The sequence below is a fragment of the Ahaetulla prasina genome, chromosome 2, assembly GCF_028640845.1.
Source record: "Ahaetulla prasina isolate Xishuangbanna chromosome 2, ASM2864084v1, whole genome shotgun sequence".
NCBI lineage: Eukaryota > Metazoa > Chordata > Lepidosauria > Squamata > Colubridae > Ahaetulla > Ahaetulla prasina.
This window is the reverse complement of record NC_080540.1, coordinates 13,088,415-13,116,208: the sequence shown is the minus strand read 5'-3', so window position 1 is coordinate 13,116,208 and position 27,794 is coordinate 13,088,415. Positions and strand designations below refer to the sequence as shown.

Sequence of the window (27,794 nt, the reverse complement as noted above, 5' to 3'; positions counted from 1 at the left end):
GGAGTGGGACACGACACGATTCAAGGTTTTGGTCATCACCTTTAAAGCGCTCCATGGCATGGGACCGGGATATTTACAGGACCGCCTACTGCCACCAGTAGCCTCCCATCGATCTGTGCGCTCTCACAGGGAGGGCCTCCTTAGGGTGCCGTCGGCCAAACAATGTCGGCTGGCGGCCCCCAGCGGAAGAGTGTTCTCTGTGGGGGCTCCTGCCCTGTGGAATGAACTACCCGTGGGGCTATGCTTACTCCCCGATCTCTGGACCTTTAAGCGCGAGCTCAAGACTTTTTTCTTTCATCAAGCAGGGCTGGCCTAATGCTAATTTAAATTGAGGGTTTTTAGCGGGGCTATTTTATAATTTTATCTTCCTATTTTAAATTCTTGGCTTATGGAATTAGATTTTTAAATATATATTGTATTTTAATTCTTTTGGACATTTGTTTTATTTATGCTGTACACCGCCCTGAGTCTTTGGAGAAGGGCGGTATATAAATTTAAATAATAAATAAATAATAAATAAATAAATTTCTGCTGTCTAGTGAGTCGGCTGTTAAGTGAGCTTTGCCCCATTTTAAGGGGCGAGCATAAGTGCACCAGCGTGCTTACCGTCCCTGTCCTAATATTCCTTTTTACTTAGTCTTTTCGTGTATCCAAATTATGTTTGTACTTTTACCTGTTATATATGCTTGACAGAATAAATAAACTATCACGGGGGAAGAAGGGAATGAAAAGGAGGAGGTTTTGGCAGGAAAGAGGAGGGGAGCAGGGGATAGAGAGGGAGGGCAGGAGGGATAGCTGAGTCTCTGGGGGCAGAGAAGGGAAGTAAGGCCTCCTAGCTCAACTGGGGGAAGCAACACATGAGGACGGGTTGAGGAAAGGGAGAGAAAAGAGTGGGGAGGGGAAAGTGTGAGGAAAGGTTGAGATAGGAGGAGGAGGAAGGAGAAAGATGGAGAGAAAGGGAGGCAGGCAGGGGAATCAATGGAGGAGCAGAGGCAGTGGCAGGAGAGACCAGCAAGCAGCAGGGGGCGGGAGGGGGGGGGAAGAGAGAGGAGAGACCAAGAACTGGCTGAATAGCCATTTGACCCCCACCCAACCATGTGAGGGAGCTGAGTGGAGTGGCAGCCACAAGGAATGGATGGTTGGAAAAGAAGGCAAGGGGAATCTATCACATGACTCGGGGACCCTGCAACCGTCATAAATATGAGCCAATAGCCAAGTGACTGAATTTTGATCAAGTAATCATGAGGATGCTGCAATGGTTGTAATTGTGAAACACTGACATAAAACACTTTTTAATGTCTATATACATTAAAAATGAGAAATGTTAAAATGCTTATTATTTGACTTCACATATGTCAAATTGAGAGCCGCTGATCTAGCCCAACAGAATATCAAAATGGATTACAGCAAAGGTATCCCAAGGCAGGTCAACAAAGTCAAGATGGCAGCCAGCCCCGCCTTTTCCCCATATATAAATAAGGGGCGGGGCTTCCCTCCCTTAGGCCTTTGTTGATTCTGTAGGGTCATTCCTGCTTTGCATCTCCCCTCTTCTGGGGAATATTTAAAAGAGATTTAGATGTGAATGTTCTGTAAATTAGGTCTCAGCCCTAAACCTGCTTCTTAGTAGTAAAGTAGTTGCAGTCATTTCCTTCCTTCCTTCCTTCCTTCCTTCCTTCCTTCCTTCCTTCCTTCCTTCCTTCCTTCCTTCCTATGATCCTATTCCACATTCTACATATTCCATATTCTGCAAGATAGTCTTCAGTGCTTCCCTTCTACTGAGTGATCCAGACTGCCTCCTCAGGCTGAGATTTGCCCAGTTTTAGAGCTTTTTCTGATCCATTTCCTGATTGGCTGGCTGGGAAGGGGGCAATCCAGGCAGTTCTTCCCCTGCAGGATATTCATATTAAAAGTGACTGAAAAGAGTTTAATTTTCCCTTTATCTCTGAGACAACCCATCAATTGCAGCATTAGTTTTGGGCTTTTTTCAATGGCTCCTTACTGTCTGTTCATTCCAAGTTTACTCCCTCTGGTCCCATAAATGTTTCCTTCTTCCTATTTTAAAAAAGCATTTTCCCCTTTAACAAGCTGGTTGGATCAATAATAATCGTTTGGGAATCTGTACAATGGATGTTTCTTTCTCCCCAGTATTTTTCAATATCTTTCTCTTTAGCAAGGGTGGCCCTTTTATAATTTGCAGTCTTCAGCTCCCAAAATTTCTGAGCCAGCTGGCTCACGAATTCTGGGAGTTGAAGTCAATCAGAATAGACCTGGAAGGGTCCTTGGAGGTCTTCTAGTCTAGTCCCCTGCTCAAACAGAAGACCCTATATATCATTTGAAATCCACAAGCCATAAAGGGGCCATGGTTCTCCACCTCTCCTTTAGCAGAATGTTTGGATCAATAATTGATGGGGGTGGGGCATCCCATGAATGTTGGCTTCTCCCCAATATTTTAAACTTGCTTTCCACTTTAACAGGATGCTGGGATCAATTGTAATCGATAGGGCGTTCCTCCCAGGGATGTTTGCTTCTCTCCAGTTTTTAAACCAAGTTCCCCATAAACGAGCTGATTGGGACAGTAATAATTGATCGAGGGTCCGTCCCGCGAATGTCTGCTCCTCTCTGGTTTGTTCTTTTTAAAATACTGTAAGTCTTTAAGAAGCCAACGAAGCTGATCGCAACAGCAAGAATTTATTTCGGCTTCTAGCCTGGCCAGAGCCCAAAGGCGGTCGCCTGATTTGCCGGGAAAGGCGCGAAACTTAATTTTCTTTCCTTCTCCCGGCGGAGGAGGCGGCGATGGCGGCCGAAGCGCCCTTGCAGGATTTGGTGGAAGAAGCCACCTGCTCCATTTGCCTGGACTTTTTCCAGGACCCCGTGCTCATCCCGGAGTGCGGCCACAACTTCTGCCGGGGCTGCCTGACCCGCAGTTGGGGGACGTCGAAATCAAAGGCTTCCTGCCCCCAGTGCAGACGGACCTTCGCGTCCCGCAGCGTCCTCCCCAACAGGCAGCTGGCGCGGGTGGTTGAAGTGGCCAGGCGATGCGGTGGCCATCCAGGCAAGGAAGGAGGGAACCTCTGCTCAAAGCACCGGGAGCCCCTCAAGCTCTTTTGTAAGCACCACCAGACCCTCATCTGCGTGGTTTGCGACCGATCCAAAGAGCACAGGGGCCACTGGGTGATCCCTGCGGAGGAAGCTTTCAAGGAATACCAGGTAGGAGTCAGCCAGGAGGAATCGCTACGGAGGGGCATCCAGATCCTTGGTCTTCCTGGAAATCCTTAGTTCACTTTCCTTGCTTCCTCTGTTGTCTGCCACTTGGGTTTAGCCTGGCGCAGATGCCAGTCAGAACCAGACTGGATAGTTGGTTCAAGGAACTTTTATTGAAGTACTTCAAAAGGCTCTCAGCAGCTAAAAGAGCCGAGACCCCAACCTGAACCATATACAAATACAAAGTTTATATACTTAAGATTAAGGAAGTTAACACTCTAAGAATCACTCATTGGTTCCTTCATATGTTACTTTTTAATTGGATTCTTCTACTTTACCTTCATCCTTCATACATTGCACATTTATGTTAATAAGATTTCTTATTTTATTTTTTTATTTACACTTATATCCCGCCCTTCTCCGAAGACTCAGGGCGGCTTACAGTGTATAAGGCAATAGTCTCATTCTATTTGTATATTTACAAAGTCAACTTATTGCCCCCCCAACAATCTGGGTCCTCATTTTACCTACCTTATAAAGGATGGAAGACTGAGTCAACCTTGGGCCGGGCTTGAACCTGCAGTAATTGCAGGCTGCTGTGTTCTAATAACAGGCTTCTTACAGCCTGAGCCACCACAGCACCCATTATCAGAATGGCTGTGTGTTTTATTTTTGTAATAAGCTAGAAGTTACCAAAGTTTATATCTATGTGCCTTAGGTAGTATCTTTCTAATCAAAATCCTTCTAACTTTCTTATTGAGGTAGTAGTGTCTCACCATTCCTTACACTCTTATTATACTTAACTTCAACTTTCTGCATTGGCCATTTCTTTAATAAACTTCCCAAATTAAAACCTGAGACCTTCACCTCTTGCTTTATGCTCTGTGCCTGCAATTTTTTGAAGAGAGATTTACCATAGTCCTCGACTTTCAACCAGTCATTTAGTGACTGGAAGTTTTAACAGCAATGAAAAAGTGACTTACAACCATTATTTACATTTATGACCATTGCAGCATCCTGCTTGGCAACTGCCATGCATTTATCATGGTTGCAAAAATTCAGACACTTGGCAACTGCCATGTATTTATGACTGTTGAATGTATCATCTCGCTAGGTCTTCCCTCTGGTGTAATTCTTTACGGAAAAGAAACTCAAAATTTTCTCTTCAGATCAGGGTTGGGGATTGCCTGAAGGCTCGGAAGGAGGAGAAATTAAAAATAGCTTCATACAAAAGAGACACAGAGCAAAGAGTGCAGAAAATGCTAGTAAGTATTGATCCAACGGTGAGGAGCTTTTGAGCTAATAGGAAGGAGAACACCATCCGCCATCTTTAATAATAGGCAGCCTGTTTGTAAGTACAAGTTATGAATTAAAGGAAATTCAAGCTAAAGACGGTGTTAGGGCACAGAACGTGTTCTTAACTTGGGGACTGAGATGTCACCATTGGCTGAATGAGTCACAGTTAAGTTAAGTGCCCCATCCCATGTGTCCTGTTTTATATTATGGATTTGGTTGGCATAATAAATTAATGCAAATCTTATTTCATCCTATTGAAAAAATTAAAAACTCAAACATTTTTATGTATACTTTTTTGGAATTCCTACCAAGAAAATTTTGATGAGAGATCATTTAAACTGGATTTTTTTTAAAAAAAAGAAACTCCACCCCTCTGCGCTTTTTAATATCAAAAGGGTTTTTTTTTTCTTTCTCTAAGAAATTCTCCCACCTCACTTTTGGATTCTTCACGGAATCTGTTTAATTATTATAACAATAAAAATAAATAAATAAATAAAATAAAAATATGCCTTTTTCACTTTCAGTCTTCTTGTTTTAGGACCTCATTGAAAAAGAGAAGAAAAATGTAGTGGCTGAATTCAGAGAGCTACAACTCTGGTTAGAAGCACAGGAGAAGCTTCTATTGACTAGAATAGAAGAGACGGAGAAGAATATTGTGGCAAGAAAAGAGGAGGGTTTGGCCAAGCACATGGAGGAAGTCAGCTCTCTTGACCATCTCATCCAGGAGATAGAAGAGAAGCATCAGCAGCCAGCCAGCAAACTCTTACAGGTCAGGCAGGAAGTTGAGATCATAGAATCTCAATAGAGCTAGAAGGGACCTTGGAGGTCTTCTGGTCCAATCCTCTGACCAAGGCGGGGGTCCTTATAACCATCCCCCAAAAATGGTTGTCCAATCTATTATTGGAATCCTCCAATGATGAAGCACCCAGAACTCTGGGAGGGAAGCTGTTCCATTGATTAATAATTCTCACACTGTCAGGAAATTCTTCCTTATTTTAGGTTGGATCTCCTTGTGGTGAGCTTCCACCCCTTGCCCTCGATTTATTTATTTATTTATTTATATACAGGATATATTATGTTCTGTATAATTGTGTCATATTCAACAGGAGTATAATTTTTGTAAGAGAAGGAACTAAAAATAATAGCTCTAAAAAAGAGGTGAACGGCTGAGGAAAATAGAGCAATGGGATTTCTTTTTAAAAGAAAAAAGGAAGTACAATTTATATGTTGTTTTGTATCTGGTTGTCTCAGAGGTTTTGTACATTTCTTTTATAAATTTAAGAATTTAACTCTCGGCATAGAAAATGGCTACTTTCAGTGTTTTGTCTCTCTTTTTTTAGGACATTGGAAACATCTTGAAGAAGTAAGTGAACCCCCCCCCCTCTTCTTTACAGATTGGCAGCTCCTCCAGCAGTTTTCCTATTTTGGAAACTTCTGTTTGTATTTAGCAGAAATTTAATTTAAAGGTAATGTATTATTGTAATCCATCTTTTTCTCCATGGGTTTCTAAACAGTAGGGGGCCCAGAGCAGAAACTTGAGGGTCTCTATTAGATCTCTCACTTAGCTGGACGAGGGTGGATGAGTGCAGTTCCGGGTGAGGATACACAGATATACAATGTGTAGAACAGCCCAGTGCAAACATTCTGGAGAGAGAGAGAGGTTCCATGAGGAACTTCTCTTCCAGCATGAGGCTCCAGGTTGGAAGAATAAACTTTCCTTGTCCCAGTGACTGACTCAGACTGGATTTTGTAGCTAGCTAGCCAATCCTCAAGCGCCATCTGAGGTTTTAGAAAGCTTCTTCAATTGGCAGGTTGATAAACAATGTTCTTTTGTCTTGCCAGATACCAGGCAAAGAAAACATACCAGAATCCGGTGGATTTACTTATAGACCCAAAGAGGAGAATCTGGGATTACCGAGATACGACTGTGCTTCTGAAAAGAGGCATGAAAAAATTGAGAGGTAAAAAACAGCCGCTGGCATTTTACGCTGGGTGACATTTTGATCCCAGAGCCTCCAAGGGAGATTCTAGGCTGGTGTCACGTGGATCAAAGAGGGATCTATTTCAGGCTCAGCGGAAGAGTCACCCTCATTTCTCTGTGGAAAGGCCTTGTGTCTTGGCACCAGAAGGGGAACAACGGGAGATTTCTGGTTTCTCTCATTAAAAATGTGCCACCTAAAAAACGGGAACCATTAGCTACTCATAGTTGACCATTTACAGGTAGTCCTTGACTTACTACAGTTTATTTAGTGACCGTTTGAAGTTACACAAAAGTAACCTATAACCATTTTTCACACTTTATGGCTGTTGCAGGAACCCCATAATCACATGATTTAATTCAGGCGCTTGGTCACTGACTCATATTTATGACGGTTGCAGTGTCCCGGGGTCATGTGACCATCTCTTTTGATGTTCTGACCAGCAAAGTCAATGGGGAAGCCAGATTCATTTAATAACCATGTTACTAACTTTACCACTGCAGTGATTCACTTAACAACAGTGGCAAGAAAATTCGTAAAATGGGACAAAACTCACTTAAGAAAGTTCTCACTTAGCAACACAAATTCTGGGCTCAATTGTCACTGTAAGTCAAGGACAACCTGTATTTTTTATTTCCCAAATCCATATGCACTGATCACTAGGAAAGCAGAAAAAGCTTCCACTCAATATAATGGAATGTGGTCACAAATCAGTTTTTTCAGTGCCACTGTAAGTTAGAATGGTCACTAAGTGAATGATTGTAAGTCAAGGAGTACCTGTATATGGAATATACGCTAGTCAAGAATATATTTATATCGGGTGGAATATATATAACCACCAATGACATTCTGGCTTGTAGTTTCCTTATTCCTTAATTCCTGATTTGCTCCAATTCGAGTGATGAGATGCTGAATCCCTCCCTTTTCTTCCCCAGATACGCTGGAAAATGGACTTCAACTACAGGAAGGTAAATATGAGTTATAGAAATTGCAGTTGCTTGCTGTTTTAAGCTCTGATGCAACTAACTTTGAGAGAAATATAATAGAGCAAGAAAAAAGAAAAATATAGGATTAGATACCTGAAACAACATGACTATTCTGTAAACTTTAATGATTGTATGATTTATGACCTATTATTAGCTGTTTATATACACATTGTGAGCTTATGCACAGGAGACATTCCGTGCGTGTCTGATCATATTTGGTCAATGAAGTCCATTCCACTCCACTCACTAAAGGCAAAGCCAATCACTCTTCACTCCAAATCCCATTACTCTCATCTGCAAGATGGAAGCTAAATAGAATTATGCAGGGAGGCTAGAAGAGGTGGAGCACTATGAAGTGTTTGAAGAACTTGGCCAGAGGTCTTCAACTTTGGTCATTGTGAGACTTGTGAACTTCAGTTCCCAGAATTCTCCATCCAGCATGGCGGAGCTGGAGGGCAATCAGCCAAATGGTGGCCATGTGGGAGACTAGAGACTAGGATCAGCAACCTGCGGCTCTGAAGCCACATGTGGCTCTTTCATCCCTCTGCTGCAGCTCCCTATTTCTGGTCGGCTCCACCATTGATAGGGCTTTCGGTTAGGACAGGTAGAGGCAAAAGGATGCTAGGAGGAGACTCTATGGTGGGGGAACCGACTTCCAGTCGGCAGAGGAAAAAGGATGCTGTGCTAGGAGGAGACTATGATGGGGGAACTGGACTTCCAGTCGGCCGCAGAATTGAATGGAATGGGGTTAGGACCTTTGTGGCTCTTTGAGTTTGTTTAAGGTTGCCGACCCCTGGACTAGGGGAATTGACCAGTGGAGCCAAGAGACGAAGAGCTGAGTGGAGGAGCCAAAAGCAATCAACGAATTCTGAGGGCGTGCAGCTGAGTGGCAGCTGGATTGGCAGGTGGCAAATGCAACCTAAGTGAATGGAATGAGAAGGCCAAAGGCCAGAGGAGCACTGAACAGGCCGGCAGTGGATGGGACTAAGACAGTGGGGGAGCCTGAGTGCTTGGAGAAAAGGGAACAGAGGGGACCTGGACACTAGCAGCCCCATCAGGGGAATTCTGGGAGTTGCAGTCCACAACACTTACAGTTGCCGAAGTTGGAGAACCCTGGACCAGGCAATGCTTAGGTGTTGTTTAAAAAAAACAATGAACTTTCCAGTCCTGGACGGGGTGTTTGGGAGCTGAACTCCATTCACACAAGAGGGTTAAACTCTTGGGGCCTGCACCAGAGGCCTGCAGCTGAAGTTCTTTTTCTCCTTCCTTCCTTCCTTCCTTCCTTCCTTCCTTCCTTCCTTCCTTCCTTCCTTCCTTCCTTCCTTCCTTCCTCCCTCCTCCTCCTCCTCCTCCTCCCTCCTCCCTCCTCCTTCCTTCCTTCCTTCCTTCCTTCCCCCTTACAGAGAATGTAACTCTGGATCCAGACACAGCCAATCCTGGCCTCCTTGAAATCTCTGAAGATCGGAAAAGTGTCAAAGGATTTAAGATAGTTAAACTAATAAATGCTGCCCGAAACTGCAAGAGATTTAAAAATAATCCTTATGTCCTTGGCTGTCAGGAGTTTTCCACAGGGAGGCATTTCTGGGAAGTTATTATAGGAGACAGAGCAGGATGGGGTGTAGGGGTTGCCAGCAAGGCACTGAACTTAAGAAATTTGGATGTGCAGACCAGGCACTGGCAGATTGGGGAATGGGAAGGGAAATACATGGCCATTTCTCCATCAGAACGCTTTGACTTGGTCCTGACTGAGAGGCCCACGAGGGTCTGCATCTGCCTCAACTGTGAAGAGGGGCAAGTGAACTTTTTTGATGCCAGGACCGCAGCTCTGCTCCATACATTCTCAGAGGCTTCCTTGGTTGGAGAGACCCTTCTCCCCTGTTTCTTTTTGCACGATGGCGTCTGGCTGGCAGTCCCCTAAAAGAAGGGATCCCCATAGGCAAAACTTTGGAAAAATCCTTATTTGCACAGCAGGGATCTCTGAAAGCCTTTAAAGCAGAGATTCCTTAGCTTTTTGCTACTTCAGCTTCCTTTATTGCGTATTCTATGCTACACCTAATTGTTTGCAGTTGTGTAGCCTTGGAAATTGAAGGAATGGGTCAGTCAATATGAGATTTTATTTCTACTTTAGAGTGGTGTTATTAATTTTATGGTGTTTAAAATCAAACAAATCATTGATTATTCAACGTAACGCATAGAAAAAGAAGACGAACAAGACAGTACACAAAAACAAAACATACCATCTGTTATGAAGACAGGAGAAGTGAGCACTATTGGGACTAAAATGTGTCACTTGGCTCAAGCCAGAATTTTTTTTTTTTGGAATTGAAATAGAATTGTTAATGGAATGATAAAAATGAGATACATTATTAAATAAATACATTATTTGACAATAACATTCTTTTTCTTTCTTGCTTTAAGCCACTCTGCCTTTTATTGAGTAAATGTAAAAGAAGAAGCCAATCTAGTATGGTCGTTAAGAAATCAAGCTAGGAACCTTGAGTTCCAATCTTGCCTTACGCCCAAAGGCAGGTGGGCGACCTTAGGACCCTTCACTCTCACTCAGCCTTAGATAGTGGGCAATGGCAAGCTACTTCCGAATCTTTACCAAGAAAATTGCAGGGAGATTCGTCCAGGTAGCCACTAGGGGTGAACAATCTCAGGCACCCCAAAAGTGGCTTCAGTATTGAGATGGGAGTCAGATCCAATTTGATCTAATGGTTAAGGCACCAGAGTAGGAAGAGGAAAACTGTGAGTTCAAGTCAGGAGTGAAATGCTACCCTATCGCCCAATCCAGTAGTGATGGCGGCGGGTGGTTTGGAGAACTGGTAGCAAAAATCCCTGCCCCCCCCTCCCCGCCCAGCTGAGCCGCGGGATCATCAGAGGTTTTTTTTGTTTTACTTTTAAAAGCCTTTTTTCTTCAGCTGGAAAAAAAATGCTTTTAAAAGAAAAAAAAGCCTCTGACGATTAGGCAGCTCAGCTGGGATCGTCCGAGCCCTTTAAGAGCATTTTTTTTATCGGCCAAAGAGGTTGTAGAAAAAATGCTTTTAAAAATAAAAAAAAGAAAGTGGCCATGCCCACCCAGTCACATTACCCCCCCACCAAGCCACACCCACAGAACCGGTAGTAACAAATTTTACATTTCACCACTGGCTCAAGTTGTGTCTTAGTCATGAAAGCCAGCTGGGTGACTGAGCCAGTCATTCTCTCTCAGTCCAACCTGCCTCACAGGATTGTTGTTATAGGGAAAATTGGAGGAGGAGGATGTGTTGGATATTTTTGCCAGCTTGACTTATTAGTGAAAAGAATAAAGACTGGATACTCAATAAATAGATAGGTGACAGACACACAAACATAGCAAAAATTAACTCTTGATATGGTGACTGACTAACAGCAGTTCTCTGGAACATCTCAAAACATCTAAGCAATTGGTGATTGACAAGCTGCTTTGGAGCAAGTGAGTAATCCAAACACGCGGAAGGAAACGAATAATGAGTTACTCTTAGGAGGAGGATTATTTTGAAAACTGCACCGCCCTTTGACGATCTGATTGGACCAATAATAACTGATCGGGGGTCCATCCGGCGAATGTTTGTTTCTCTCCAATTTGTTCTTTTTAAAACACTTTTTTTCCTGTAAGAAACCAGCGAAGCTGATCGCAAGAGCAACAACAATTCATTTCGGTTTCCCGTCTGGGCAGAGCCCAAAGGCGGTCAGCTGATTTGGAGCAAAGGAAGCGAAACTTAACTTTCTCTTTCCTTTCCCGGCGGAGGCGGCGGCGATGGGGGGTGTACCGTCCTTGCCTGTTTTGCTGGAAGAACTCACTTGCTCCATTTGCCTGGACTTTTTCCAGGACCCCGTGCTCATCCCGGAGTGCGGCCACAACTTCTGCCGGGGCTGCCTGACCCGCAGTTGGGGGACTTCGGAATCGGAAGCTTCCTGCCCCCAATGCAGACGGATCTTCGTACCCCACAGCCTCCTCCCCAACAGGCAGCTGGCGCGGGTGGCTGAAATGGCCAGACAATGCGACGGCCATCCGGTCGAGGAAGGATGGAGCTTCTGCCCGAAGCACCGGGAGCCCCATAAGCTCTTCTGTAGGAACCACCAGACCCTCATCTGCGTGGTCTGCGATAGATCCAAAGAGCACAAGGGCCACTCGGTGATCCCTCTGGAGGAGGCTTTCCAGGAATACCAGGTAGGAATCACTGCGGAGGGGCTTCCAGATTTATTTATTTTGTCACAACAATATATATAGGTATCATACAAAAGATTATATAGTATATAAACATATATATAAGTAAATATTAGGAGGTATAAGCATATATATATATATAAGAAGAAGAAGAAAAAAAACAATAGGAAAGGAACGGTAGGCAGGCACGTTTGTGCTCTTATGCACATCCCTTATGGTCCTCTTAGGAATGGGGTGAGGTCAATATTAGAAAGTTTTTGGTTAAAGCTTTTGGGATTATGGGAAGAGACCACAGAGTCAGGTAAAGTGTTCCAAGCACTGATGATTCTGTTACAGAAGTCATATTTTCTGCAATCTAGATTAAAGCGGTTAACATTAAGTTTAAATCTATTGGTTGCTCTTGTATTATTGCAATTAAAGCTGAAGTAGTCTTTAACAGGAAGGACATTACAATAGATGATTCTATGAGTTAAACTTAGGTCTTGTCGAAGGCGACGGAGTTCCAAGTTTTCTAAGCCTAGGATTTCAAGTCTGGTGGGATAAGGTATTTTGTTGTTTTCAGAGGAATGGAGAACTCTTCTTGTAAAATATTTCTGGACATGTTCAATTGTATTGATGTCAGAAATGTGGTGAGGGTTCCAGATAGGCGAGCTGTATTCTAGAATTGGTCTAGCAAATGTTTTATATGCTCTGGTTAGTAGTGTAGTGTTTTTGGAAAAGAAGCTACGCAAGATTAGGTTTACAACTTTTAGAGCCTTTTTTGCTATGTAGTTGCAGTGGGCTTTGGCACTTAGATCATTTGATATGAAAACTCCAAGGTCTTTAACAGGGTGGGGGTCATCTGTAAGGTAATGTCCATCAAGTATGTACTTAGTGTTTGGATTCTTTTTTCCAATATGTAAGACTGAGCATTTGCTGGTTGAGATTTGGAGTTGCCAAATTTTAGACCAAGCGGTTAGATGATCAAGGTCTTTTTGAATGGTAGATGTATTGTCTGTGGTGTTAAATAGTTTGACATCGTCAGCAGAGACTTTGACATCGTCAGCAAAGATCCTTGGTCTTCCTGGCAATCCTTGGACCAATTGACTTGCTCTTTCTGTTGTCTCCAAACTGGGTTTAGCCTGGCGCAGATGCCAATCAGAACCAGACTGGAGAGGCGGTTCAAGGAGTTTTTATTGAAGTACTTCATCAAAAGGGTCTCAACAGCTAAAGGAGCCAAGACCCCTGAAGGATGTAAAAATTCAAATTATAGAGTTAAGATTAAGGTTTGTTGAAAGGTGTTTCTTTTGATTTTAGTCCTGGCCTACTTTACTCACATTCTCCTACATTGCATATTTATGCTAATAAGCTTTCTTACCAAAAGAGCTGTGTGTTTTATTATTATTATAATAAGCTAGAAGTTACCAAAGTTGATGTCTATGTGCCTTAGGCATTGGAGTCCTTCTAACTTCCTTGTTATTTTCTTGTTGTGTCCCCCCATTGGTTACTGGTCTTACTACAGTCCTCTGCCACTCTCTGCCTGGACCATTGCTTTCACAAACTTCCCCACTTTCAACCTGAGACCTTCACCTCCTGCTTTATCCTCTGTGGCTGAAATTTTTCTGAAGACAGATTTACCATAGTCTTTGAATTACAACCATTTGTTTAGTGACCTTCTAACAATCAAAGTCAATTGGGAAGCCAGAATTGTTTCACAACCGTGCTACTAAGTGAACAACTGCAGTGATTCACTTAACAACTGCAGCAAGAACATCACTTAACTGTCTTGCTTAGCAACGGAAATTGCCTCTAGGGTGAAATAGGCTCCCTTTGCCAGCTCACTTTCCACATTCGCTCTAGAGCAAAATTGTCATGAAGTCCTCCAAAATCTTGAGTGCAGACCCCGAAAAACAGCCCAACCTTTCATTTCTCAGTGATGCAACCAGGAGACTCAGGCAGCTCACTTTAATGCCCTTGCAGGTAGTCCTCGACTTAGAACCATTCATTTAGTGACTGTTCGATGTTACATCTGGCAATGAAAAAAGTAATAGAAGGGTTTTCACCCTTATGATCATTGTATCATCCCTGTGGTCACATGATCAAAATATGGACATTTGCCAACTGCCATGTATTTATGACAGTTGAATATATTGTCTAACTGGGTCTTCCCTCCAATGTAATTCTTTACGGAAAAGAAACTCAAAACTTGTATTTTCTCTTCAGATCAAGGTTGAGGATTGCCTGAAGGCTCAGAAGGAAGAGAGAGAGAAAATAGCTACATACAAAACAGACACGGAGCAAACAGTGCAGGAGAGGCTTGTAAGTATTGACTCAATTAGCTTCTGAGCTAATAGGAAGGAGAATCCCATCCGCCATCTTTGATAATAGGCAGCCTGTTTCTAAGTACAAGTTCTGACTTAAAGGAAATTCAAGTTAAAAATGGTATTAGGGCAGAACTTGTTCTTAACCTGGGGACTGAGATGTCACCATTGGCTGAATAAGTCACAGTTACGTTAAGTGCACCTATCCCCTGAGCTGTGTTTTATACAATGGGTTTGTTTTGTTTAATAAATAAATGCAAACCTTATTTCATCCTATTGAAAAATTTGTGAACTCAAACATTTTTCTGTCTCTTTTTTGGAATCCCTGATTGCCAAGAAAATTTTCATGAGAGATCATTAAACTGGAGCCTTTTTTTAAAAAAAGAATCCTTTTCATCCTACACTTTTTAATATCAATTTTTTTTCTCCTTCGGATATTCTCCCACCTCACTTCTGGATTCTTCAAGGAATCTGTTTAATTATTATAACAATTAAAATAAAAATAATTAAGTAAAATAATTGAAATAAAAATAGGCTTTTTTATTTTTCTCTTTCTTGTTCTAGGACTTCATCAAAAAAGTGAAAATAAATGTAGTGGCTGAATTCAGAGAGCTACAACTCTGGTTAGAAGCACAGGAGAAGCTTCTGTTGACTAAAATGGAAGAAACAGAGAAGGACATTATGGCAAGAAAGGAGAAAGGTTTGGCCAAGCACATGGAGGAACTCGGCTCTCTTGACCATCTCATCCAGGAGATAGAAGAGAAGCTTCAGCAGCCAGCCAGCCAACTCTTACAGGTCAGGCAGGAAGTTGAGATCATAGAATCCTAGGGCTGGAAGGGACCTTGGAGGTCTTCTGTTCCAATCCTCTGCCCAAGGCAGGGGTCTTTATAACCATCCCCCCAAAATGGTTGTCCAACCTATTATTGGAATCCTGCAGTGATGGAGCACCCAAAACTCAGGGAGGCAGGCTGTTCCACTGATAAATACTTCTCGGGAATTTCTTCCTTATTTTAGGTTGCATCTCCAGATGAGCTTCCACCCCTTTTTCCTATGAGAGCCCTTCAAGTGCTGGAAGATGGCTGTAGGGTCTCCCCTAAGCCTTTTCTTCCTTAGGCTAAGCATACCAAGTTCTCTGAGCCATTCATTGCATGGTTTGACTTCCTGGCCACTTGCCATCTTCATTGCTCCTCTCTGCATTCTTTAGCCCCTCCACTGAATGCTCTTTTTGACTCTTCCCTTTTTTTTCCTTTCATAAATTAATCGAAATTATAATAGTGAAAAGTACCAATGGAAATAAAGGAAATAGGGAAAGGGAGGAGGAAAGAAATGGGAAAGAAGTGTAGGATAAAGGGAAAAGAAAAAATGTCTCTCAACTTTTTTTCTGCACAGTAAAATACAAAATAAAAATTACAGCCTCAATGTTTGAATTTTGCATATTTAGTAATTATTATCCATGTCTATAAAAACAGGTTAGTCTAATAAGCAAAAACAAGCATCAAGAATTCATTTTTTTCTATCGAGCACAAAGTTTAGAAGCAGCTTCCAAGTAGAAACAACGGGTCATATCTAATTAAATCAATCAAGTTTTTCATTTTTTCTAGCTCCATCACTTTTTCCATCCATTTTTTTCTTGTGGAGATTGATATATTTTTCCATGTCTGCATGTAGGATTCTGGCTGCACTCGACCACGTTCAAAATCTTCTTTTCAACTCCTCATTTAGTAAACTTTTTAACTCTTTCTATGGAAAGAAAACTGGAGGGTATGAAGACTACAGGTAGTCCTTGACATATTAGCACATTTGGGCTAGAAATTTCTGTTGCTGAGTGAAAAAGTTGTTAAGTGAATTTTGCCCCATTTTACAAACTTTCTTGCCACTGTTGTTAAGTGAGCCTCTGCAGTGGTTAAATTAATAACACGGTTATTAAATGAATCTGGCTTCCGCGTTGACTTTGCTTGTCAGAAGGTCACTAAAGGTGATCACATGACCCCAGGACACTGCAACCGTCATAAATATGAATCGGTTGCAAAGTGGCTGAATTTGATCATGTGACCATGGGGATGCTGCAAGAGTCTTTTTTTTTAATAAGTAATTTTTATTACAATTTTTCCTTTACACAACTCTAGTACATAATCAACAGACTGTCATTTTTATATACTTTGGATCAACATTCCATACAATATATACATTATATACATTAAATATCTAAACCTTTTCTATCCAGGTATACCATTTTTCCCAAACTGCATAAAATTTCGAATCATCTTTTTGTTTTAGTTCTAGGGTAAATTTATCCATTTTGACACAGTCATATATCTTCTGAATGATCCATCCCTCTGGTGGTGCATTGCGTTCCTTCCAGTATTGCGCGAACGCAATTCTTGCTGCTGTTATTATGTGTAGAATCAAATACCTTATATTTCTATCAAATTTTGTTTTAAGTATTCCCAGGAGAAATGTTTCCAGGTTTAGTTCTATTTGACATTTGATTAGATCTTGTAGCCATCCTTGTATCTTAGTCCAGTAGTTTTTCGTTTCAGGACATAGCCACCCAGTGTGAAAAATGATCACAGCATTTTTTCCGTGCTGTGGTAATTTCGCACGGTCACTAAATGAACTATTTAGTCAGTACTACCTGTAATGGCTAATATTATGGATCGATAATGTAATTCAGAAAAAGCAGGCCATGCGAAAAGCAAGTATTCAAAGTGCTGGTCACTGTCCCTATATTCTTCACAATTTTAAGAATGCCTGCTTAGGGTTCCTATCCCCTATTAGGGGATGTGGTGGTGGGTGTTCTTTGTAGGGTCTCCCCCTCCCCTTAATCTCCAGGGCAAGGAGAAACCCAACACTGATCACCTTCTCCAAAGTATTATAACCACCTGGATTTTTCAAAGTGCCTTGATTCTGGAAGCATAAATGCAGGGGATTTGTTTTATCCTATTTATGCACTATTTTGTTTTTCAAATAGTCTTTTCTTTTTGCTATTATTTTTTTATATAAATATATATCTTCTTTAATTGTGTTGGATTCAATCGGGGTATATTTTTTCTTAGGCAAGAAAGTAAAAACAATACCACTCTAAAAGAGGGGGGAAAAGAGCAATGGATTTTTTTTAAAAAATGGAAGTACTTTATATGCTTGTTAGTGTCTGGTTGTCCAGACGTTTCACTCATGTATTTTGTGACTGTAAGAATTTAATTTTCTGCCTAGGAATGGCTCCTTTCAGTGCTTTGTCTCTTTAATTTTTAGGACATTGGAAGCATCTTGAAGAAGTAAGTAAATCCACCCTTTTCTTTATATTCTCATTGATCAGCAGCTTCTCCAGCAGTTTTCCTGTTTTGGAAAGTTCTGTTTGTATTTAGCAGTATTTTAATGTAAAGACAATGTACTGTATTTCAGGGCTTTGTAGATATTTCTTCAGACAACCTCAACAGGACATAATTGGCAATATTTGGTTTGATCAATTATTATAGTTGCTTGCATACTCAGCCAGATTTTTAGATTGAATTTGGCATTTTTCTCCACCTATTGAGTCCTTTCCAAGAAGAGACAGACGTTTGATGGTTTTAAAAGTATCATTGTAGGATGTAAGATGTTCCAAGTAATGCAACTTTCATAAATACATGCCAAGCACCCAAATTGTGATTACAGGGACACTGTGACATGTTATCTGCGATGTTATTGCATTACTTTTAAGTTTAAGTTTACTTTAGTGTCACTGCATCTTGTACAACGAAATTGAATGCCATCTTCAATGTACATCATACATAAGAAAACTATAAATAATAAATAAATAAATAGCAATAATAAGCAAAAACAAAAACACACATCCTTCCCATTCTACACAATTGAATTGAAAACCTTGAAAGCAACTGGTCCACTTCATCTCCATAGGCAGACTCATCCCCACCCCACCCCTCCCCCCCGGAGATGAGTCCCACCAATGTTGCATCATGTGCAAATTCAATAGTATTACTGGCGTGAGTGGGAATGCGGTCATGTACGTAAAGAGTATAGAGTAAGGGACTCAACACACAACCCTGTGGTATACCAGTGTTAAGAATAAGGGCCGAGGAGGTGCGATTACCTAATCTGACCCTCTAAGAGTGGCCAAACAGGAAATCCATTATCCAAAGGTAGATTGAATGAGAAAGCCCACGGTTCTTGTTAAGGGTAATATGGGTTCACAACGAAAATTGTGGACTGTTGAGTAGACTACCCTATGCATGAAAACGACTGAGACTGGTTGCATACAATAACAGTCACTTGCAGACAAACTGGGGTTTGATACTCCTTTACTTTTAGGGAAAAGGCAAAGTCATAGTCCAAGAACAATTCCAGGTCATACACATATAAAGTCAGTCAGTCAGGGATGTTACAAATATCAAGTCTTCTTACCAATGTAGACTTGCACAACAAACAAGGTCTTCTTTTAGTTCGGTAAAACACAGTTCAATTCACAATAGTCAGTATCTTGAGGAATCAGTAACTAGCCATGATCAAGCAATGATCCTAAAGCTCAAATATACAGTTGCAGCATGTCTTCAGCTTACAATGCTGTAGCGTCCCTGTAGAGTCCCCACAAGCCATAATTTAGTAGTCCTTTTATACATTGGCTACAGAGCTCAACCAATCAGGATGCTTGCATGATGCAGCACAGCCTTAAAGCAATATCATGCCTTTCCACAAACATACATAGTTAGTTTATATATTGCCTGGCCAACTAGTTAGGCAAATAACAATTTCCTGACAGTCCTTAAGTTTAGATAGATATTAGTCTATGTGGAAGAATTGTGTTAAAATCCATCAAGATCAGTTTGAATGTTATAGCCATCATCTAATTACCTACGGCACCCATATTAATTATCAGTCATTTGGTAAGATAATATAATAACGAGTTGGAAGGGATCTTGGAGGTCTTCTAGTCCAACCCCCTGCTGAGGCAGGAAACCCTACACCATTTCAGACAAATGGCTATCCAACATTTTCTTAAAAATTTCCAATGTTGGAGCATTCACAACTTCTGCAGGAAAGTTGTTCCACTTATTGATTGTTCTAACAATCAATAAGTGGAAATTTCTCCTCAGTTCTAAGTTGCTTCTCTCCTTGATTAGTTTCCACCCATTGCTTCTTGTTCTACCCTCAGGTGCTTTGGAGAACAACCCGACTCCCTCTTCTTTGTGGCAACCCCTGAGATTTTGGAACACTGCTATCATGTCTCCCCTAGTCCTTCTTTTTATTAAATTAGACATACCCAGTTCCTGCAACCGTTCTTCATATGTTTTAGCCTCCAGTCCCCTAATCATCTTTGTTGCTCTTCTCTGCACTCTTTCTAGAGTCTCAGCATCTTTTTTACATCGTGGCGACCAAAACTGAATGCAATATTCCAAGTGTGGCCTTACCAAGGCATTATAAAGTGGCACTAAAACTTCACGTTATCTTGATTCTATCCCTCTGTTTATGCAGCCCAGAACTGTGTTGGCTTTTTTGGCAGCGGCTGCACACTGCTGGCTCATATCTAAATGGTTGTCCACTAGGACTCCAAGATCCCTCTCACAGGTACTACTATTGAGCAAGGTACCACATATTCAGTACCTGTGCATTTTGGGTTTTTTTGCCTAAATGTAGAACCTTACTTTTTTCACTGTTGAATTTCATTTTGCTAGTTAGCGCCCAGTGTTCAAGTCTGTCAAGATCCTTCTGTAGCTTGAGCCTATCTTCTGGAGTGTTGGCTATTCCTGCCAGTTTGGTGTCATTTGCAAAGTTGATGAGTTCCCCGTCTATCCCCTCATCCAAGTCATTGATGAAGATGTTGAAGAGTACTGGGCCTAAAACAGAGCCTTGGGTACTCCACTACATACTTCCCTCCATGTAGATGTAGTTCCATTGAGGACTACACGTTGAGTGCAGTTAGTTAGCCAGTTACAAATCCATCTGGTGTTGGTGCTGTCTAAACCACATTTTTCTACTTTATCTAGTAGTAGGTTATGGTCTACTTTATCAAATGCTTTGCTGAAGTCCAAGTAAATTATATTGACAGCATTCCTCTGGTCCACTAATTCTGTCACTTTGTCAAAGAATGCAATGAGATTAGTCTGGCGTGATCTGTTTTTGACAAACCCATGTTGGCTTTTGGTTATTACTTTGTTTGCTTCTAGGTGTTCAATGATTCGTTGCTTGATTATCTTTTCCAGAATCTTCCTGGTATTGAGGTCAGGCTGATAGGTCTGTAGTTTCCTGGATCTGTTTTTTTCCCCTTTTTTGAAGATGGGAACTACATCAGCTCTTTTCCAGCCCTGTGGCAGTTCCCCTGTCCATTGTTTTGGCCAAGAGATTCACAAGAATTTTGAAGAGTAGGGAGGCCAAAAACTGAAACTTGGTGGCTCTACTAGATCTTTCCTTTAACTTGATGAAGGTGGATGAGTGTCGTTCTGGGTCAGGATCCACTGAGTCGCCATGGTGTCCATATTTGAATAGCTAGCCAGAAAATTGATTGAAACCTGGGAAACAAGGGCCCTTGTCAGTCAACAGGAGTGTTGATTTACCACCAGTTTCCCAAGTACTTAGGAGCCAAGGATGGGGCAACACAAGAAAATGACAATGACTTAATAGCTGGCCATCAACACCCCACTTAACAACTAAAATCCACACACAACCAGGCACCACTGGGTAGAACAGCCCAGTGCACACATTCTGGAGAGAGAGAGAGAGGAGGAGGATGGGCTCCAGCACAAGTCTGAAACCTCAGAAGACAAAACCTCTGGTGACCAACCCAGATTGGATTCTGTAACTAGCCAATCCTCAAGGACCATCTGATGGTTTAGGAAGCTGCTTCTGTTGGCAGGTTGATAATGGTTACAGGAACTGGGCATGGCTAGTCTAGTGAAGAGAAGGACCAGGGGAGACATGATGGCAGTGTTCCAATATTCGAGGGGCAGCCAAAGAGAGGAGGGAGTCAAGTTAATTTCCAAAACATCTGAAGGCCAGACAAGGAATAATGGATGGAAACTGATCAAGGAGAGATTCAACCTAGAAATAAGGAGAAATTTTGTGACTGAAGCAAATGAAGCACTGGAACAGCTGGCCTTCAGAAATAGTGGGAGTTTTATCACTAGAAGCTTTCAAGAAGAAGCCAGACTGCCATCTGTCAGAAACGGTGTAGGGTCGCCTGCTTGGGCGCTGGGGTGTGTGTTTTGGACTAGATGACCTACAAGGTCCCTTCCAACTCTGTTATTCTGTTATTTTGTCTTGCCAGGTACCAGGCAAAGGAAACATATGAAAATCCAGTGGATTTACTTCTAGAGCCAAAGTGGACAATCTGGGATTACAATGATATCCCTGCGCTTCTGAAAAGGGCCAAGAAAAAATTGGAAGGTAAAAAAACAGCCGCTGGAGTTTTATCCTGGCTGACATTTTGAGCATCCAAGAGAGATTCTGGGTCGGTGTCACATGGATCAATGAGGGATCAATTTGGGGATCAGTGTCTCAGTTATGATTGTAAATTGAGACTCCCTATATTCTTCGTAGCCTAAATTTATGTGCAGTGATCCCTGGGGAAGCAGAATAAATTTCCACTAAGTATAATGGAATATATACAGTTAATTCTTGATTTATGACCTCAGTTGAGCTGAAAATTTCTGTTGCTAAGCAAGGCAGTTGTTAATTGAGCTGTGCCCCATTTTACGAACTTTTTTGCCAGAGTTATTCAGAAAATCATGGCAGTTTAGTGAATCGTGGTTGATAAATGAATCTAGCTTCCCCCATTGACTTTGCTTGTCAGAAACTCCCCAGGAAGGTTGAAGATGACAATCCCAGAACCATGGGATGCTGCAACTATCGTAAATACAAGCTGGTTCCAGTGTCCGAATTTTAATCATGTGACTGGGGAGGTTGCAACAGTCGTAAGTGTGAGAACCGGTCATAAATCACTTGTCAGTGCCACTGTAACTTCACTAAAGAAATAGTTGTAAGTCGAGAACCACCTGTATATGGAATATATAGTAGAATATATTTATACCTGATGGATTATATACAGCTACCAATGACATTTTGGCTTGTAGCTTTCCATATTCCTTATTTCCTGATTTGAGGCCAAGGAAAACAAACCAGGGTATCTGAGGGAGGCCCTTCTGTTGCTCCAATTCCAGTGATGAGATGCTGAATCCCTCTCTTTTCTTCCCCAGATACTCTGGAAAATGGACTTCAACTACAGGAAGGTAAATATTAAAAGAATTTATAAGAATCACAGTCCCTTGCTATTTTAAGTTCTGATGTGGATAACTTTGAGAGAAACATAATAGATTAACAAAAAAGAAAACTATAGGATTAGATATTATATAAGACTGATGATCCAGTAAAGTTGAATGATTTTATGATTTATGGACTATTACTTGCCATTTATATGTACAATATAAGCTTATATAGCAGAGAGAAATTCCTTGTGTGTCTAAACATACTTGGCCAAATAAAGCTGTTGTTCTGTTCTGTTCTGTTCTACTCCTCTACTCCTACTCCACTTCACTCTGTTCTATACATAATCTAGAAAACTGAAGTCAATCTTGGTGTAGAATGAAATATCTGGACAAATGAAAAAATATGGGGTGGGACTGAAAGGAATATTGAATTCCTACCAAGCTAATAAAACATCCTCTTGATTTCTCTGCCTGAGTCTTCAAAGACTCAGGGCAGCTTACAGTGTGTAAAATTAGATCCTTTGGGTCAAACCCCATAGCAACGTTGGAGCATCAGGGTTGCCTCCACCATGTGGGCCATCAGACTGATGAAAGGAGGGGTTTCCTGTGCAAGATCCTCCCCTTTTTGTACATGCCTGTGATACCCTGATGCTCACAGAGAAAAGGGCGGAGCTTCCTCACATCCCATCGTGTGTCCCAAGTTACCTCTGGGGGATCCTTCTGACTCTGCCAGTTCAGAATTGAAACATGGCAGCCTCTTTCTCTGCCTGATCTTCTGGATTAATGTTCCAAGTAGAGTCCCTGTTCAACCTTGGCCCTCCCAGCAACTCACTGAAGGCAAAGCCAACCACTCTTCACTCTCAATCCCATTAATCTCACCTGCAAGGTGGAGGCTAAAGTGAATTGTGCAGGGAGGCTAGAAGAGGTGGAGCACTATGAAGTGTTTGAAGGACTTGGCCAGAGGTCTTCATCCTTGGCCATTGTGAGACTTGGGGACTTCAGTTCCCAGAATTCTCCATCCAGCATGGTGGAGCTGGAGGGCAATCAGCCGAGTGGCAGCCACATGGGAGACTAGAGACTAGGGGAATTGACCAGTAGAGCCAAGAGCCAAGTGCTGAACAAAAGAACCAAAAGCTGTACAGGTAATTAATGGATCCTGAAGGTGTGCAGCTTAGTGGCAGTTGAAAGGGAAGCAGATGGATTGGCAGATGGTGAAGGAAATCTAAATGAATGCAGCCAAAAGGCCAGAGGAGCACTGAACATGCTGGCAGTGAACAGAGGATGGGACTAAGACAGTAGGAGAGCCTGAGTGCTTGAATAAAAGGGAGCAAAGAGGACCTGGATGTTAGCAGCCCCATCAGGGGAATTCTGGGAGTTGAGGTCCACAAGTCTTTCAGTTGCCAAAGTTGGAGGACTCTTGACCAGATAATGGCTTCGGTGTTGTTTAAAAAAACAATGAGCTTTCCAGTCCTGGAGGGGGTGTTTGGAAGGTGAACTCCATTCACACAAGAAGGTTAAACTCTTGAGGGTGAAGACACAAACTAGGCCTGCAGCTGAAACTCTTGTTTTTCTCCTTCCTTCCCTTCCCCCTTACAGAGAATGTAACTCTGGATCCAGACACAGCCAATCCTGACCGCCTTGATGTCTCCGAAGATCGAAAAAGTGTTCAAGGACTTAAGCTAGTTAAAACAATATATAATGACTCCAAGCGCAAGAGATTTGTATATCATCCTTGTGTCCTTGGCTGTCAGAAGTTCTCAACAGGGAGACATTTCTGGGAAGTTATTGTAGGAGGTACAAGAGGATGGGGTGTAGGGGTTGCCAGCAAGCCAGTGAACATAACAAATGTTGATGAGCAGACCATGCGGTGGGAGATTTGGAAATGCGGAGGGGAATACATGGCCATGTCTCCGTCAGAAAGCTCTGAGTTTGTCCCCTTTGAGGAGCCCATGAGGATCTGCATCTCCCTCAACTGTGAAGAGGGACAAGTGAGTTTTTTTGATGCCAGGACAGCAACTCTGCTCCATAGATTCTCTGATGTTTCCTTGGTTGGAAAGACTTTTCTGCCCTGTTTCTATTTGGGTGAGGGCACCTGCATGACACTCCCCTAAAAGAAGAAAGCTCCATAGACAAAACTTTGGAAAAATCCCTATTTGCCAAGCGGTGATCTCTGAAACCCCCTTTTTTTAATTCAAAAAGTTTTTTTTAATTTTTACTCATACTTCCCCCCTCCTCCCTCCAACCCTCACCCTATCCCCTCTCTCCATCCCCCTTCACCCAATCCCCCTACCCCCCACCCCCAGACTTCCCAGAGCAAAATACAGGATATCTTACCTAACAATCATAAATTAGAATAAGCAAACAATCCATAAATTTCCATCCCTCCCCTAGTACCTTAACTCCCCTTATCTATTCCAAAAAAAAGAAAGAAAGAAAAGAGAACAAACTATTACAGTTACATTATATCCATTCTTAAGCTTTTCAATCCTTCTTCTCCATTCCAATATTCTTTCGTAGACAGTCTTTTAAGTACTCTAAAGTTTCTGCTTTCTCTTTTAAGTTCATTAATTTTTATATCCAATCTTCAACAGTATACGATATTCCGTCTTCCAATATTTCAGTAGTAAAAGTCTAATTGCTGATATTAAAATTAAAATCAATTTACTCCCTATTATTCTTCGAAGAAATATCTTGTATAGCCCACCAGATTTATAGATCCATCACACATAATAATAAATATCATTTTTATCCTATCCTTAATACTCCATTTCTTAATCTATTATTATCATTACCTTATTTTTTATCCAAATTAATTTAAATTTTAACAAATCCACATATAATCAACTAGCATTACTACAATCACTCCAACATTTAGAATAAAAATTCAAACAATACCATTTACATTTAATCCCAATTCTTCCCCATATTTCCAACAGTATAAATTAGCAAATAATTTATAGCTATTTTCATGCATTCCTTAATTAAGTCCATTTCTTGTTCTATTTTTATCAGGACACCCCCAAATCAAATAATTCAATTGTTGACAATTCAACCATATATAAACAAATAACATCACTACAGTCACCTCTCCAACATTTAAATTATAAATTCAAACAGAAACAAATAAATTTTACAAACTCCAAATAACTATTCTTACAAACATATATAAATTAACAAAAGTTAATTATAATTTAACCTTTCCCATAAAGAGAAATTCTGTTCACTTGAAATTGTTGCTTCTTTACTCCTTGTTCTTTACATTTAATAACCACTTGACTCGATCTTTTCTCCTTTACATCCCCTACTTTTTCCAATGCTTCTTCTGCATCAGTTTTAATCCCAACTATTTGATGTGGACTTCCAGCCTTTAATACATTAATATAAAAATCTCTTGCTTTAGGTACTGTATTAAGACAATATCTTCTTCCTATATGATTTACTGTTAAACCAGCTGGAACATCCCATCTAAACCATATCTGACGATTTCTAAGCTCATCCACCAAAAAAGCATAATCCTTTCTACTTCTTAACATTTTAATAGGAATTTCTTTCAAAATTAATATCTCTTGACCTAATATTTGGATTTTATTTTTATAAGATGCTTGTAAAATTTCATTCCTCATCCTCCTGGTAGTAAAATAAATCACAATATCTCTTGGTAGCTGTTTCTGTCTGGCAACCTTAGAATTAACACGATATATTTTTTCAATTTGAATTACAACATCTTCTGGTTGCTCTCCAGTCACCTGTGCAAAAACCTCTAGAAATTTTTTTTAAAAATTCTCTTGCTTATTTTCTTTAAGTCCTCTAACTCTCAGAGCAAACTCCACTGATTTAAATTGCAACACCACCAATTCATCGTCTACCTTCTCCACCTTTCTCTGAACCTCCTCTATTTTATTTTCCAAATTCAAATTAACTTGATTAATTTCTTCTACTCTTTCATTCTGGATCACTGGATCACACATTCACACAGTTGTTTAAATGCTGCCAACACATCATTTCTTATATCCTCATTCTGATCTTTAATTTCCAGGATTTCCTTTTGAATCTGCTTAAATTTTTGATCTATAACCAAAAATTGTGACTTCAAAGCTTCCTTTAAAAGTCCCTTTAAATTTTTTTTTATATCTTCCTGTAGCTTATGTATTTGAAATGATGAGACTCCACTGTCCTTAACATTAAAATTTGTATCTTTAAGATCCATTTCTCAGTTTAATTTTGTACTTTGCAGCAATTTCAGTAAGTCTGTAATCTTTTCAAAAAAAGAGAGAATATCTTATTCTCCTTATAAAATCTTCATGTAAGTGTAAATTCCAGCAAGTTTAAACGGAGCTAAGAGTGCTAACCTTGTTAATGAGAACTTCCTTAACTTTCATTTTCACGAAATGCCATTTTAGATAGAAACGCCATTTTCTTATTCTTCTTAAGTACTCTTCTCAAGCACTATTTAAAAAAGGGAGTTAAGGTCTGATACTTGCATTTATCGACCTTCCTGACATTGTTCTGTCTGCATTGCCGTTTATCAATTTAAATTATCATATTGATCGCAGAGATGGTTGTGGTGATTTGGCTTGCTAAAAAGCAGACTCGTCCCGGATCCGGAGCTTTCAGGCTTAAACAGGGAGCTTCACCCTCAAGCCGCTAGAATCACTCCTGGGGCTTTCTGGGGAGCTCTACCTCTGCCTGTATGCTCACCTTTCCCTCTTCTCCCGAGGAAAAGGTTTCTGAGCCGTCAGACAGCCGATTTGCGCTGTCTAGACTGCTCTAACGTGATCTCGGGGCTGGCAGTCTAAAAAGACCGTCTCCATCACCAACGGAGCCAACCGGAACTTCGATCTCTGAAACCCTTTAAAGCAGATATTCCTTAGCTTTTTGCTACTTCAACTTCCTTTATTGTTCTATGCCACCTAATCAGTCAATCAATCATTATAAAGGAATAACCTGATCAGCATTTCTATTTGTCTGGATAAAAAAAATGAGGTTTTCTAGGAGCTCTATCGGCTTTTTTTTTTTTTTTTTACATTTATATCCTGCCCTTCTCCGAAGACTCAGGGCGGCTTACAGTGTGTAAGGCAATAGTCTCATTCTATTTGTATATTTACAAAGTCAACTTATTGCCCCCCCAACAATCTGGGTCCTCATTTTACCTACCTTATAAAGGATGGAAGGCTGAGTCAACCTTGGACCTGGTGGGGCTTGAACCTGCAGTAATTGCAGGCAGCTGGTTTTAATAACAGGCTTCTTATAGCCTTGAGCCACCACGGTATCAGTTGTATCAGTATTAAAGTATTAAAGATACTTTACAGCTAAACCTGTCAATCATGATTTTATATGTCTGTCACAGCTCTCCATCCCATTTATGGATCATGCTTGTTTGCTTCATCTTAGTTGCAATCAATGATTGTGTAGGTGTTCATAACTCAGTATATTCTGTAATCTTCTTTTAACATGATTGTTCTAATCCAACAAACCCTATCAGGCAGTGATGGGTTTCAAAAATGCTTACTACAGGTTCTGTGAGTCTGGCTTTGTGGGCGTGGCATGGCTTTGTGGGCGTGGCAGGGGAAGGATACTGTAAAATCTCCATTCCCTCCCCAATCCAGAGGAAGGTTATTGCAAAATCCCTATTTCCTTCCAATCAGCTA

The 27,794-nt window shown here is 41.1% G+C and overlaps 2 protein-coding genes across 2 annotated transcripts; both read left to right on the top strand.

Annotated features, from left to right (window-relative positions):
* Window positions 1–1,055: 1,055 nt before the first annotated feature.
* On the top strand, window positions 1,056–9,809 carry LOC131192526 (E3 ubiquitin-protein ligase TRIM39-like). The gene is made up of 7 exons (XM_058171732.1): window positions 1,056–3,207; window positions 4,371–4,466; window positions 5,036–5,266; window positions 5,838–5,860; window positions 6,340–6,458; window positions 7,412–7,444; window positions 8,866–9,809. The coding sequence occupies exons 1-7, from the start codon at window positions 2,794–2,796 to the stop codon at window positions 9,378–9,380; spliced, it is 1,431 nt and encodes a 476-aa protein (XP_058027715.1). The 5' UTR covers window positions 1,056–2,793; the 3' UTR covers window positions 9,381–9,809.
* Window positions 9,810–11,035: 1,226 nt separating this feature from the next.
* On the top strand, window positions 11,036–24,542 carry LOC131192494 (E3 ubiquitin-protein ligase TRIM11-like). The gene is made up of 7 exons (XM_058171680.1): window positions 11,036–11,654; window positions 13,854–13,949; window positions 14,516–14,746; window positions 17,204–17,226; window positions 21,210–21,328; window positions 22,138–22,170; window positions 23,743–24,542. Exons 1-7 carry the CDS (start codon window positions 11,241–11,243, stop codon window positions 24,255–24,257), a joined length of 1,431 nt encoding a protein of 476 aa, XP_058027663.1. The 5' UTR covers window positions 11,036–11,240; the 3' UTR covers window positions 24,258–24,542.
* Window positions 24,543–27,794: the final 3,252 nt, after the last annotated feature.